This window comes from Stegostoma tigrinum, unplaced genomic scaffold (genome assembly GCF_030684315.1).
Source record: "Stegostoma tigrinum isolate sSteTig4 unplaced genomic scaffold, sSteTig4.hap1 scaffold_169, whole genome shotgun sequence".
NCBI lineage: Eukaryota > Metazoa > Chordata > Chondrichthyes > Orectolobiformes > Stegostomatidae > Stegostoma > Stegostoma tigrinum.
The window spans coordinates 362,538-375,519 of record NW_026728110.1 but is presented as its reverse complement, the minus strand read 5'-3'; the positions used below and the strand labels follow the sequence as shown (position 1 = coordinate 375,519).

At 59.3% G+C, this 12,982-nt stretch overlaps 1 protein-coding gene across 1 annotated transcript; it reads left to right on the top strand.

Annotated features, from left to right (window-relative positions):
• The first annotated feature begins 3,603 nt into the window (after positions 1–3,603).
• On the top strand, positions 3,604–11,111 carry LOC125450562 (proteolipid protein 2-like). The gene is made up of 5 exons (XM_059643676.1): positions 3,604–3,789; positions 5,117–5,272; positions 8,661–8,753; positions 9,205–9,289; positions 11,086–11,111. The coding sequence occupies exons 1-5, from the start codon at positions 3,691–3,693 to the stop codon at positions 11,109–11,111; spliced, it is 459 nt and encodes a 152-aa protein (XP_059499659.1). The 5' UTR covers positions 3,604–3,690.
• The last annotated feature ends 1,871 nt before the right edge of the window (positions 11,112–12,982 follow it).

The following is a 12,982-nucleotide window of genomic DNA, read 5'->3' as shown; positions in this document are numbered from 1 at the left end:
CGTCCTGCTGCCCGGGGGCAAAGGGAGCCTGTGCCCGCCCCTACCGAGGTTGGGGGGCAAAGGGGTAAAGACAGAGAGACAGTGGGCGTTAGGGAGAGGTACAGGGTCCCACCGGGGATGAGGGCCCGGTTCGAGGGAGAGGGAGTGGCGGCTCAACTCGAGCCTTGGAGCTCGATCGCTCGCTCACCTCCTGCCTCACTCCCTCCCTCACACTCACTCACACTCACTCTCTCCCTCCCTCACACTCACTCACACTCACTCTCTCCCTCCCTCACACTCACTCACACTCACTCTCACCCCCTCACACTCACTCACACTCACTCTCTCCCTCACTCTCTCCCTCCCTCACTCCCTCCCTCACACTCGCTCACTCACTCCCTCACTCTCTCCCTCACTCACTCTCTCCCTCACTCCCTCACACTCCCTCCCTCACTCCCTCACACTCGCTCACTCTCTCCCTCACACTTTCTCCCTCACACTCACTCACTTCCTCCTTCACTCCCTCACACTCACTCACACTCACTCTCTCCCTCACTCCCTCACACTCGCTCACTCTCTGCCTCACTCCCTCATGCTCACTCAATCTCTCCCTCACACTCACTCACTCGCTCCCCCACTCCCTCACACTCAGTCACACTCACTCTCTCCCTCACTCCCTCACAGTCGCTCACTGCCTCCCTCACTCCCTCACACTCGCTCACTCTCTCCCTCAATCCCTCACACTCGCTCACTCTCTGCCTCACTCCCTCACACTCACTCACACTCACTCTCTCCCTTACTCCCTCACAGTCGCTCACTGCCTCCCTCACTCCCTCACACTCGTTCACTCTCTCCCTCAATCCCTCACACTCGCTCACTCTCTGCCTCACTCCCTCACGCTCGCTCACTCTCTCCCTCACTCTCGCTCACTCTCTCCCTCGCTCACTCTCTCCCTCAATCCCTCACACTCGCTCACTCTCTCCCTCGCTCACTCTCTGCCTCACTCCCTCACGCTCGCTCACTCTCTCCCTCACTCCCTCACACTCGCTCACTCTCTCCCTCGCTCACTCTCTCCCTCACTCCCTCACACTCGCTCACGCTCTCCCTCGCTCACTCTCTCCCTCACTCCCTCACACTCGCTCACTCCCTCCCTCACTCCCTCACACTCCCTCCCTCACTCCCTCACACTCGCTCACTCTCTCCCTCAATCCCTCACTCTCGCTCACTCTCTGCCTCACTCCCTCACACTCGCTCACTCTCTCCCTCAATCCCTCACACTCGCTCACTCTCTGCCTCACGCTCGCTCACTCTCTTCCTCACTCCCTCACACTCGCTCACTCTCTCCCTCGCTCACTCTCTGTCACCCTCCCTCCCTCCCTCCCTCCCTCACTCTCTCCGTCTCCCCGCCGCGCCTCATAGCCCCCTCCCTCCATGTCTACCCCCAAACCGCACCCCCATCTGCATCCCTGCTCCGGTTCATTATCCGCGCCTGACGCCCCCCCCCCCCACCACCCAATTCCCCTCCATATTCACCTCCGTCCATAGTCTCCTGACAAGGACCCTCAGAGTGAGGGCCGCGAGTAGCATCCATGGGGCGGTAACGGCCAGCCACAGGCCCAGGAGGGAGCTGGGGGCCTCCAGGACACAGAGGTGGCCGAGGGGGGGAGGCAGGCAGGAGAGACCCCCAGGGTAGGGGCCCAGTCGATCCTCCGGGGCCCACTCTGGCTCCAGACGCATCCTGGCCCGGCCTGGGCCTTCCGCGGAGGATTCAGGGAGGCCTAGCAAGGCCCAGAAGCCTGAGGCTAAATTTTGCATCTCCCGGGGAGGTGGGGGGGGGGGCGTCGGTGGTGAACGTGACAGGGGTTTTGGGGGGGGGTGTGGCTGGGGGGTGCGTGAGGGATAACTCTTTCTACACTCTTCACTTGCCTCCTCGCCCACTCAAAATGGCCGTCAACCCCCCCACCCCCCCCCACCTGCTGGGCGCCCCCCCCGCCCCCCAACAAAACCAACCGCAAACTCACAAACGATCCGCCATTCCAATTCTAGGTTGTTGGGGGGGTGGGGGGGAAGGGACGTTCCGCTGGCCAACAGCCACCGCGCCCCCCACACTCCCTCAGCACTGACCCTCCGACAGCGCCCGCTCCCTCAGCGCTGACGCTCCGACAGCGCCCGCTCACTTAGCACTGACCCTCTGACAGCGCCCGCTCCCTCAGCACTGACCCTCCGACAGTCCCCGCTCCCTCAGCACTGACCCTCCGACAGCGCCCGGTCCCTCGGCGCTGACCCTCCGACAGCACCCGCTCCCTCACCCTCCGACAGCGCCCGCTCCCTCAGCGCTGACGCTCCGACAGCGTCCACTCCCTCAGCACTGACCCTCCGACAGCGCCCACTCCCTCGGCGCTGACCCTCCGACAGCACCCGCTCCCTCACCCTCCGACAGCGCCCGCTCCCTCAGCGCTGACGCTCCGACAGCGCCCGCTCACTTAGCACTGACCCTCCAACAGTCCCCGCTCCCTCAGCACTGACCCTCCGACAGCGCCCGGTCCCTCGGCGCTGACCCTCCGACAGCACCCGCTCCCTCACCCTCCGACAGCGCCCGCTCCCTCAGCGCTGACGCTCCGACAGCGCCCGCTCCCTCAGCACTGACCCTCCGACAGTGCCTGCTCCCTCAGCACTGACCCTCCGATAGCGCCCGGTCCCTCGGCACTGACCCTCCGACAGTGCCCGCTCCCTCAGCGCTGACCCTCCGACAGCGCCCGCTCCCTCAGCACTGACCCTCCGACAGCGCCCGCTCCCTCGGCACTGACCCTCCGACAGCGCCCGGTCCCTCGGCGCTGACCCTCCGACAGCGCCCGCTCCCTCAGCACTGACCCTCCGACAGTGCCCGCTCCCTCAGCACTGACCGTCACACAGCGCCTGGTCCCTCGGCGCTGACCCTCCGACAGCACCCGCTCCCTCAGCACCGACCCTCCGACAGCGCCCGGTCCCTCAGCACTGACCCTCTGACAGCGCCCGCTCCCTCAGCGCTGACCCTCCGACAGCGTCCGGTCCCTCAGCACTGACCCTCTGACAGCGCCCGCTCCCTCAGCACTGACCCTCCGACAGCGCCCGCTCCCTCAGCACTGACCGTCACACAGCGCCTGGTCCCTCGGCGCTGACCCTCCGACAGCACCCGCTCCCTCAGCACCGACCCTCCGACAGCGCCCGGTCCCTCAGCACTGACCCTCTGACAGCGCCCGCTCCCTCAGCGCTGACCCTCCGACAGCGTCCGGTCCCTCAGCACTGACCCTCTGACAGCGCCCGCTCCCTCAGCACTGACCCTCCGACAGCGCCCGCTCCCTCAGCACTGACCCTCCGACACTGCCCGCTCCCTCAGAACTGACCATCCGACAGCGCCCGCTCCCTCAGCACTGACCCTCCGACAGCGCCCGCTCCCTCAGCGCTGACGCAGATGCTCTGAGGTGGGTCGGGCGCGGGGTGGGGGGGGGTGTGTGTGAATAACAAGTGGTTATTTAGGGAACAGAAACTGTGATGCGATTGAACTGTGACACGTTGGGGCCCGCACGAGCGCACGGTTCGTGGAACAAACATTGTGCCACTCCTCTCATCGCTCTCTCTCTCTCTCTCTCTCTCTCTCTCTCTCTCTCTCTCTCGGCGTCACGCTCCTGTCTTCCGTACCCATCTCTGTACCCCAACTGTCGACGTCCCGGAATGGAGTCAGAGGACCGGCCCTCGGATCCCGAAACCTTGAGGAGCAGGTTCTGGGATTTTGGGAGGACCATGCAGGGTGTGCTGCTCTTCATCGAGATGGTAAGGACATCAGTAACGAGGGGAGGATGGGATGCCCGGGGTGGCAGGGGCCGTACCCCAGGGCTGTCCACCCTGCCCCCTGCCGTCTGTGCCGACTCCCCCCCGACCAACCACGTTCCTTCCCCTGGGCACCACCCCCCACCCCCCCCAGCCAACTCCATCCGTCTCATCCCGCCCTCCCCGGTCCTTCACCCTCGAGCTGTGTAGCTGTTTATTGGAGGCACTGCCGCAGACCGCCTACACCGCCCCATCTCTGTCACCCCCTCCAGCCCCCTACACTCCCTCTCGATCTCTGTCACCCCCTCCAGCCCCCTACACCCCCTCCCTATCTCTGTCACCTCCCTCCAGCCCCCTACACCCCCTCCCTATCCCTGTCACCCCCTCCAGTCCCCTACACTCCCTCCCTATCCCTGTCACCCCCTCCATCCCCCTACACCCCCTCCCTATCCCTGTCACCCCCTCCAGCCCCCTACACCCCCTCCCTATCCCTGTCACCTCCCTCCAGCCCCCTACACCCCCTCCCTATCCGTCACCCCCTCCAGCCCCCTACACCCCCTCCCTATCTCTGTCACCCCCTCCAGTCCCCTACACACCCTCCCTATCCCTGTCACCCCCTCCATCCCCCTACACCCCCTCCCTATCTCTGTCACCCCCTCCAGCCCCCTACACCCCCTCCCTATCTCTGTCACCCCCTCCAGTCCCCTACACTCCCTCCCTATCCCTGTCACCCCCTCCATCCCCCTACACCCCCTCCCTATCCCTGTCACCCCCTCCAGCCCCCTACACCCCCTCCCTATCCCTGTCACCTCCCTCCAGCCCCCTACACCCCCTCCCTATCCCTGTCACCCCCTCCAGCCCCCTACACCCCCTCCCTATCCCTGTCACCTCCCTCCAGCCCCCTACACCCCCTCCCTATCTCTGTCACCCCCTGCAGTCCCCTACGCCCCCTCCCTATCTCTGTCACCCCCTCCAACCCCTCCTATACCCCCTCCCTATCTCTGTCACCCCCTCCATCCCCCTACACCCCCTCCCTCTCTCCGTCACCCCCTCCAACCCCTCCTATACCCCCTCCCTATCTCTGTCACCCCCTCCAGCCCCCTCCCTATCTCCGTCACCTCTGCGGTGGGGGTGATTGTGTCCTCGAATGTGCCTGGAGTTGGGGGGTCGGTGGTGGGCGGGGGGGGGGTGGGGAGGAGGTGTGGGGAGGTGGGGCGGGGCCGGCGGCGTGCGGAGACCAGGGCGGGCGAGCGTGGGCCGGGCGCTACGTCAATGCAGCGACTCACTCTTGCCTCCCCCCCACCCCCACCCCCACCTCCCCTCCTTCCAGCTGCTGTGCCTCGCGGTTGCCTCTTGCTGCCTGGCGGCCCGCAGCGCGGGAGCCGTGGCCGCCCCTCTCGTCGAGCTCTGCTTCTCCGGAATGTTCTACTGGGTCTACGTGAGGCGCTACGACCGGGAGAACCCGTCCCTCGAGTGGAGGAGGACGGTAGGGGCCCACCTCTGTGCTGGTTGTCCGGGCGGGGGCGGCATCGTCAGTGGGCACGATCCCGGGGAGTTGGGGGGGGAATGGGGAGGGAGTTACTCGCTGCGGGATTCCCAGCCTCTGAGCTGATCCTTGTAGCTGCTACATCGATACGGGGCTGGGGTCCCCGGTTCGGTTTCTGCTCAATGGGTGACCCCCCAGGTCACACTCACACACACACAGAGACACACACACACACACACACACACACACACACACACACACACACACACACACACACACAGAGCGACGCACACTCACACACACACACTCTCTCACGCTCACACACACACACACACACACACACACACACACACACACTCAGAGCGACACACACACACACACACACACACACACACACACTCAGAGCGACACACGCACACTCACACACACACTCTCTCACGCACACACACACACACACACACACACACACACACACACCCATCACTCCCACCCCCTGCCCCATGCATGCAGACACACACATACACAATTCAAGCTATGGGGTGAATTTTTATTTTCAGATACATTTTGTTTTGTATAAAATAGACTCAATTTATAGACAGAGAGATAATTTGGTGTTTTATAAATTCCTACTTTAGAAATAAAACCAGTCTGACTCCAAATTAAAACACAAACAGATACCAAACTAGGTCTCACACCGAACATGCACCGTCTGACCTGAAATATCACCTCTTCTCTACACCAATAAAACCTTTCGTGCTCTCAGGACTGTGACTTGAAAGGAATTTGGGGATTTACATGTACATATTAATCAGTTAAAACCTTTTAAGTGAGTAAAGATTTAACAGCATCTTAGGTTTGTTGAGTGCATCCTCATCAATACTGTGAACGTTTGATGTTTCACTTTGATCTGTTACTCTGTGCCTGACACCAACTCTCTCACTAACACCTGAAGAGGGACTGAGGCTCCGAAAGCTTGCGTTTTCAAATATAACCTGGTGCTGTGTGATTTCTGACCAGGGTGGTGTCTGGCAGTCTTAAAAGGGACCACATCTCCCTCCAGCTTAATGGTGTAAGTTAACTCCCTGCCCGCACAATGCACAGTTCCAGCAGCAAACACTGAACCCAGGCAGTTTCTGTTAAACCCGGATATCATGGCATTGGGAGCAAAATTCAGATATCCAACCCAGGAAAAAGTCAAAAGAACTGCGGGCGCTGTAAATCAGGAGCAAAAACAGAGAACAGGGAAAGTTCAGCAGGTCTGGCAGCATCTGTGAAGGGAAAAACAGAGTTAGCGTTTCGGGGTCCGGTGACCCTTCCTCAGGACACAACACAATCCAACTCTTTGCTGAGTGCCGAGCGGGCAAATACGCACAAAACTGGGCACGATCGATTGCAGGCCTTCGCAAAAACACGGTTCGAGTCTCGCTTGAAGATTGCGTCTGCTTTCTGCTAAACGCTTAGGAGCCAGGCTTTCAGGAGCAGGCCATTCAGCCTCCCTGGGCTGCTTGCCCATTCTCTCTCTGTCTGCCTCTCCTCATTCCATGCCCCTCTTACTCCGGCCTGCGCCCCCCACCCCCTCCGCCGCCCATGCCCGACACACACAGTGTGATCTCTCAGCTCGTCCATCTCAGCCCCACACCCGGGCCCTCCACGCCTGGGCTTCATGAACAGGGAGCACAGAGCCTGGTGAGGGTGGGGGGGGGTGGGCACCTGACATTGATCAGACCCCACATGGAGCAGAAGGTGTGCTGGGGGCTGGGGGGGCGTGGAGTAAGGTCATATGAAAGGGACAGGCTGGAGAGAGAGGGAGAAAAGGGGAGAGAGAGAGAGAGACAGGGTTGGCTGGAGAGAGGGAGAGAGAAAGAGAGGCAGTTCATAACCCCTCGATCCGCCCCCTTCCTGATTAAACATCTCTCTCTCTCAGCCTCGAATATAACCCCTCGATCCCCCCCCTTCCTGATTAAACATCTCTCTCTCTCAGCCTCGAATATAACCCCTCGATCCCCTCCCTTCCTGATTAAACATCTCTCTCTCTCTCTCTCAGCCTCGAATATAACCCCTCGATCCCCCCACTTCCTGATTAAACATCTCTCTCTCTCTCAGCCTCGAATATAACACCTCGATCCCCCCCCCCCTCCTGATTAAACATCTCTCTCTCTCTCTCAGCCTCGAATATAACCCCTCGATCCCCCCCTTCCTGATTAAACATTTCTCTCTCTCAGCCTCGAATATAACCCCTCGATCCCCCCACTTCCTGATTAAACATCTCTCTCTCTCAGCCTCGAATATAACCCCTCGATCCCCCCACTTCCTGATTAAACATCTCTCTCTCTCAACCTCAAATATAACCCCTCGATCCCCCCCCCCCTTCCTGATTAAACATCTCGGCCTCGGAATTGAAAATGCCCTGCTCCTCAGCTTTCCGCAGTCTTTCTCCATTGAAATAATCCTTTCGATCCTTCCGGCAGAAGTCCATCGCGTCACATTATCACCCACCCACCCACCAGCCCCCTGCCCACGCTCGCCCCGCTCAGTAACCCAGTCCATACCTCTCTGCGGGCATTTCCCATCCCGGGGGAATTGGTGAGTGGGTGGGGAACAGAGGCGGGCTACCGGGAAAGGCATCAGGAGGTCACCACCATGGGCCGTCTGGTCTCAAGGGACCTTGCCGGCCGATGGTCCGGCCCATCCCTGCACACCCCTCACCCACCAGGGGCAGTGTGCCCAGTTCCGGGCCCCCCTCGCTGTTGGTGGGGGGGGGGATAGGTTCGGTGGGCGATCCAGAGGGAGGGTCTCCTCGGGGGTAGAGGGCCTGGGGCAAGCAGGAATGGGCTCTTCGGAATGCACGAGGATGAAAGGGGAATGGGTCTCAAAGCACATCAGATCCTGAGGGAGAGGCTTTACTCGGTATCTAACCCCGTGCTGTCCCTGTCCCTGGGAGTGTTTGATGGGGGGAACAGTGTAGAGGGAGCTTTACCCTGTATCTAACCCCCTGTCCCTGGGAGTGTTTGATGGGGGGAACAGTGTAGAGGGAGCTTTACCCTGTATCTAACCCCCTGTCCCTGGGAGTGTTTGATGGGGGGAACAGTGTAGAGGGAGCTTTACCCTGTATCTAACCCCCTGTCCCTGGGAGTGTTTGATGGGGGGAACAGTGTGGAGGGAGCTTTACCCTGTATCTAATCCCCTGTCCCTGGGAGTGTTTGATGGGAGGAACAGTGTAGAGGCAGCTTTCCTCTGTATCTAACCCCCTGTCCCTGGGAGTGTTTGATGGGGGGAACAGTGTAGAGGGAGCTTTACCCTGTATCTAAACCCCTGTCCCTGGGAGTGTTTGATGGGGGAACAGTGTAGAGGGAGCTTTACCCTGTATCTAACCCCGTGCTGTTCCTAGGATATGTTCCGTTGTGTGAGCAGTTGTGTGATCTTCCTGACCTTTTCCCTGATGAACATCCCGAGCGGAGGGAGCACGAACAGCCCCGGACGGGTGAGTGGCCTCTATCCCTCACGGGAGACCCCTCGGGAGGGGCTGGGGGGTCGGCGGGGGGGGGGGCGCCGAATTTGCTCGGGGTGGGGGGGGCGCGGCAGGTCGGTCGCGTCCTGACCCTTCACACCCCTCCCCTCCCCTCCACCGCCGTGGAAGGGCACCCGCGTCCATCGACGTGGCCCCTGCCCGCCAGAGGAGTGGACCCATCAGGAAGCTGAGAGAGGTCCTGGTGGGATCCTCCTGTGCGCAGTGTGTTGGCGGGGGGTGGGGGGAGGGAGGGGTAGTTGCGGTGTTTGGCTCGGCATGCACGGGGTGGCGGGGGGGGCGGTGGGCAGCACCGGTAGAGTCTCGGGCGCTATGTGAATGCAGCTGGTGAGCTGGGTCTGACAATTGCCCCCCCACCCCCCAACACCACTCCCCTCACCCCCCGCCTCTGCTCCGACATTCCCAGGTCTTTGCCATTCTCTGCATCCCGGTTTTCCTCTGCAACATCTACCTGCTTCACCCCAAGGCCTCGCCGCGGGATTCCCAGCCAGGTCAGTGCTGAAGGAGCGGCCGGGGTGGGGGGGGGAAATGCTGTGGGAGGGTGAGGGAGTGGGGTGGGGGGCGCGGGGTGGCGCTGTGGGAGGGTGAGGGAGCTGGGGCAGGGGGGAGGGGGCTGGTGAGGGAGGGGAGGAGTGGGGAGGGGTGAGGGTGAGCGGGGGAGCGGGTGTGGGAGGGTGAGGGAGGGAGCGGGGGGATGCTGTGGGAGGGTGAGGGAGGGAGGGGGGAGCTGTGGGAGGTGGGGAGCCGGGGGGGGGTGCCGTGGGAGGGTGAGGGAGCGGGGATGGTGTGGGAGGGTGAGGGAGGGAGCAGGGGGAAACTGTGGGAGGGTGAGGGAGCTGGGGGGGGGGCTGTGGGAGGGTGAGGGAGCGGGGATGGTGTGGAGGGTGAGGGAGTTGGGGGGATCTGTGGGAGGGTGAGGGAGTGGGGGGGGTCTGTGGGAGGGTGAGGGAGCCGGGGGGGGGGGGGTGGGGGGGGGGTGGGTGGAATGGGGACGGAAAGGATGGGGGGGGTTTGGGGTGGATGGGAGACAGGGGATTGGGGGGAGGACGGGTGGGGTGTAGGTGGGGGAGGGGTAGAGGGACTGTGAGAGTGGGGTGGGAGGGGAGTGGGGTGGGAGTGGGGGAGGGGGCGGTAAGCGTGGGTGGGAGGGCTGGGGGCTGGGGGGAAGGGACGGGGGGGCTGGAATGCCAGTATAGGGGGGGGGGCGGTGCCAGATTGTGTGCGAGTTTGAGAAGATTTGTAGCTCAGGTTGAGGTTCTGGATGTGAGTTTGCTCGCTGAGCTGGAAGGTTAGTTTTCAGACAATCTGTCACCATTCTAGGTAACATCATCAGTGAGCCTCCGACGAAGCGCTGGTGTTATGTCCCGCTTTCTATTTATCTGGTTAGGTTTCCTTGGGTTGGTGATGTCATTTCCTGCGTTGGTGATGTCATTCCCTGCTCCTTTTCTCAGGGGATGGTAATGGGCTCCAAATCAATGTGTTTGTTGATGGAGTTCCGGTTGGAATGCCATGCTTCTAGGAATTCTCGTGCGTGTCTCTGTTTGGCTTGTCCTAGGATGGATGTGTTGTCCCAATCAAAGTGGTGTCCTTCCTCATCTGTATGTAAGGATACGAGTGATAGTGGGTCATGTCGTTTTGTGGCTAGTTGATATTCATGTATCCTGGTGGCTAGCTTTCTGCCAGTTTGTCCAATGTAGTGTTTGTCACAGTTCTTGCAAGGTATTTTGTAGATGACGTTCGTTTTATTTGTTGTCTGTACAGGGTCTTTTAAGTTCATTAGCTGCTGTTTTAGTGTGTTGGTGGGTTTGTGGGCTACCCTGATGCCAAGAGGTCCGAGTAGTCTGGCAGTCATTTCGGAAACGTCTTTGATGTAGGGGAGAGTGGTTATGGTTCTGAGCCCGTTTTGTCTGTTTGTTTGGGTTTGTTGCTGAGGAATCGGCGGACTGTGTTCATAGGGTACCCATTCTTTTTGAATACACTGTAGAGGTGATTTTCCTCTGCTCTGCGTAGTTCCTCTGTGCTGCAGTGTGTGGTGGCTCGTTGGAATAATGTTCTAATGCAGCTTCGTTTGTGGGTGTTGGGATGGTTGCTCCTGTAGTTCAGTATTTGGTCCGTATGTGTTGTTTTCCTGTAGACACTGGTTTTGAAGTTCCCCATTGGCTGTTCGCTCTACTGTGACATCTAGGAATGGCAGTTTGCTGTTGTTTTCCTCCTCTTTTGTGAATGTTATGCCAGTAAAGGGTATTATTGATGGTCTTGGAGGTTTCCTCTAATTTGTTTTGTTTAGTGATGGCAAAGCTGTCATCCACGTAGTGGACCCAAAGTTTGGGTTGGCTGATTGGCAGAGCTGTTTGTTCGAGTCCATTCAAGACCATCAATAATACCCTTACTGGCGTAACATTCACAAAAGAGGAGGAGAACAACAGCAAACTGCCATTCCTAGATGTCACGGTCGAGCGAACAGTCAATGGGGAACTTCAAACCAGCGTCTACAGGAAAACAACACATACGGACCAAATACTGAACTACAGGAGCAACCATCCCAACACCCACAAACGAAGCTGCGTTAGAACATTATTCCAACGAGCCACCACACACTGCAGCACAGAGGAACTACGCAGAGCAGAGGAAAATCACCTATACAGCGTATTCAAAAAGAATGGGTACCCTATGAACACAGTCCGCCGATTCCTCAGCAATAAACCCAAACAAACAGACAAAACGGGCTCAGAAACCATAAGCACGCTCCCCTACGTCAAAGACATTTCCGAAATGACTGCCAGACTACTCGGACCTCTTGGCATCAGGGTAGCCCACAAACCCACCAAACACATTAAAACAGCAGCTAATGAACTTAAAAGACCCCTGTACAGACAACAAGCAAAAACGAACGTCATCTACAAAATACCTTGCAAGAACTGTGACAAACACTACATTGGACAAACTGCAGAAAGCTAGCCACCAGGATACATGAACATCAACTAGCCACAAAACGACATGACCCACTATCACTCGTATCCTTACATACAGATGAGGAAGGACACCACTTTGATTGGGACAACACATCCATCCTAGGACAAGCCAAACAGAGACACGCACGAGAATTCCTAGAAGCATGGCATCCCAACGCGAACTCCATCAACAAACACATGATTGGAGCCCATTACCATCCCCTGAGAAAAAGAACAGGAAATAACATCACCAACGCAGGAAATGACATCACCAACCCAAGGAAACCTAACCAGATAAATAGAAAGCGCGACATAACACCAGCGCTTCGTCGGAGGCTCACTGATGATGTTACCTAGAATGGTGACGAAACGTCTGAAAACTAACCTTCCAGCTCAGCGAGCAAACTCACATCCATATTTTTGTGCCTCCATCTTGTCTCTCTGAATTTCCCAGATCCCCCCAACTGCTCCTGAAGATATTTAGTGAGAAACCTGACCAGACTACACTCAAGAACAGGAGGCCATTCGTCCCCCCACTCTCCTCGAGCCTGTTACTCTGGGACAGGAGGCCATTCTGAGGGGGGTATGTTGTGGGACTGTGGCAACATGCTGGCCCCCGATTGCCTGGTGGACCCCCACCCCCTCCGTCTCCACCATCCTTTGTGCAATGGCACTCCCTCCAGTCCAGGAATCGTTCCCGCCATCATTGTCGCACTGCACCCTCTCCATCTGCCACGCGGGGGCACCTTTCCACGTGGACTGACGTTATCGGGACCCTGCGGACACCCCCTACCCCCGGCCCGGGACGGAGTCGGGACCAGGACCTGGAGGCTGACGTACCCCGGGGATGCATGGGTGACCTGCGACGAACCTCTGTCAGATCTTTTTTTTTCAGTGTACCAGGGAAGATCACGGGCAATGCCATGTCGGGTCGGCATGGGGTTTTGGGGTGGGTGCCTGCGTGGGGTAAAGCGGTGAGTGGGCACGGCCATTCCAAAGAAGGGGACGGGCCTAGCGGTGTCGTTGAAGGACCGGCCTGGGGCCCCACTTTCAAACCCCAGCCCCGGAGGTCGGTAGAGTTGAGTTCAATAAAGAGAAAGATTCGGAATAAGGTTCCGTTGTCGATATTCCAGGAAAAACCCATCTGGGGGGGTGGCGAGGGAGACAGGGCGGCCATTTTGTTCAGTCCCCATTGAGGATGGGTGGGCGGGGAGGAGCAGTGGGGGTGTGGGG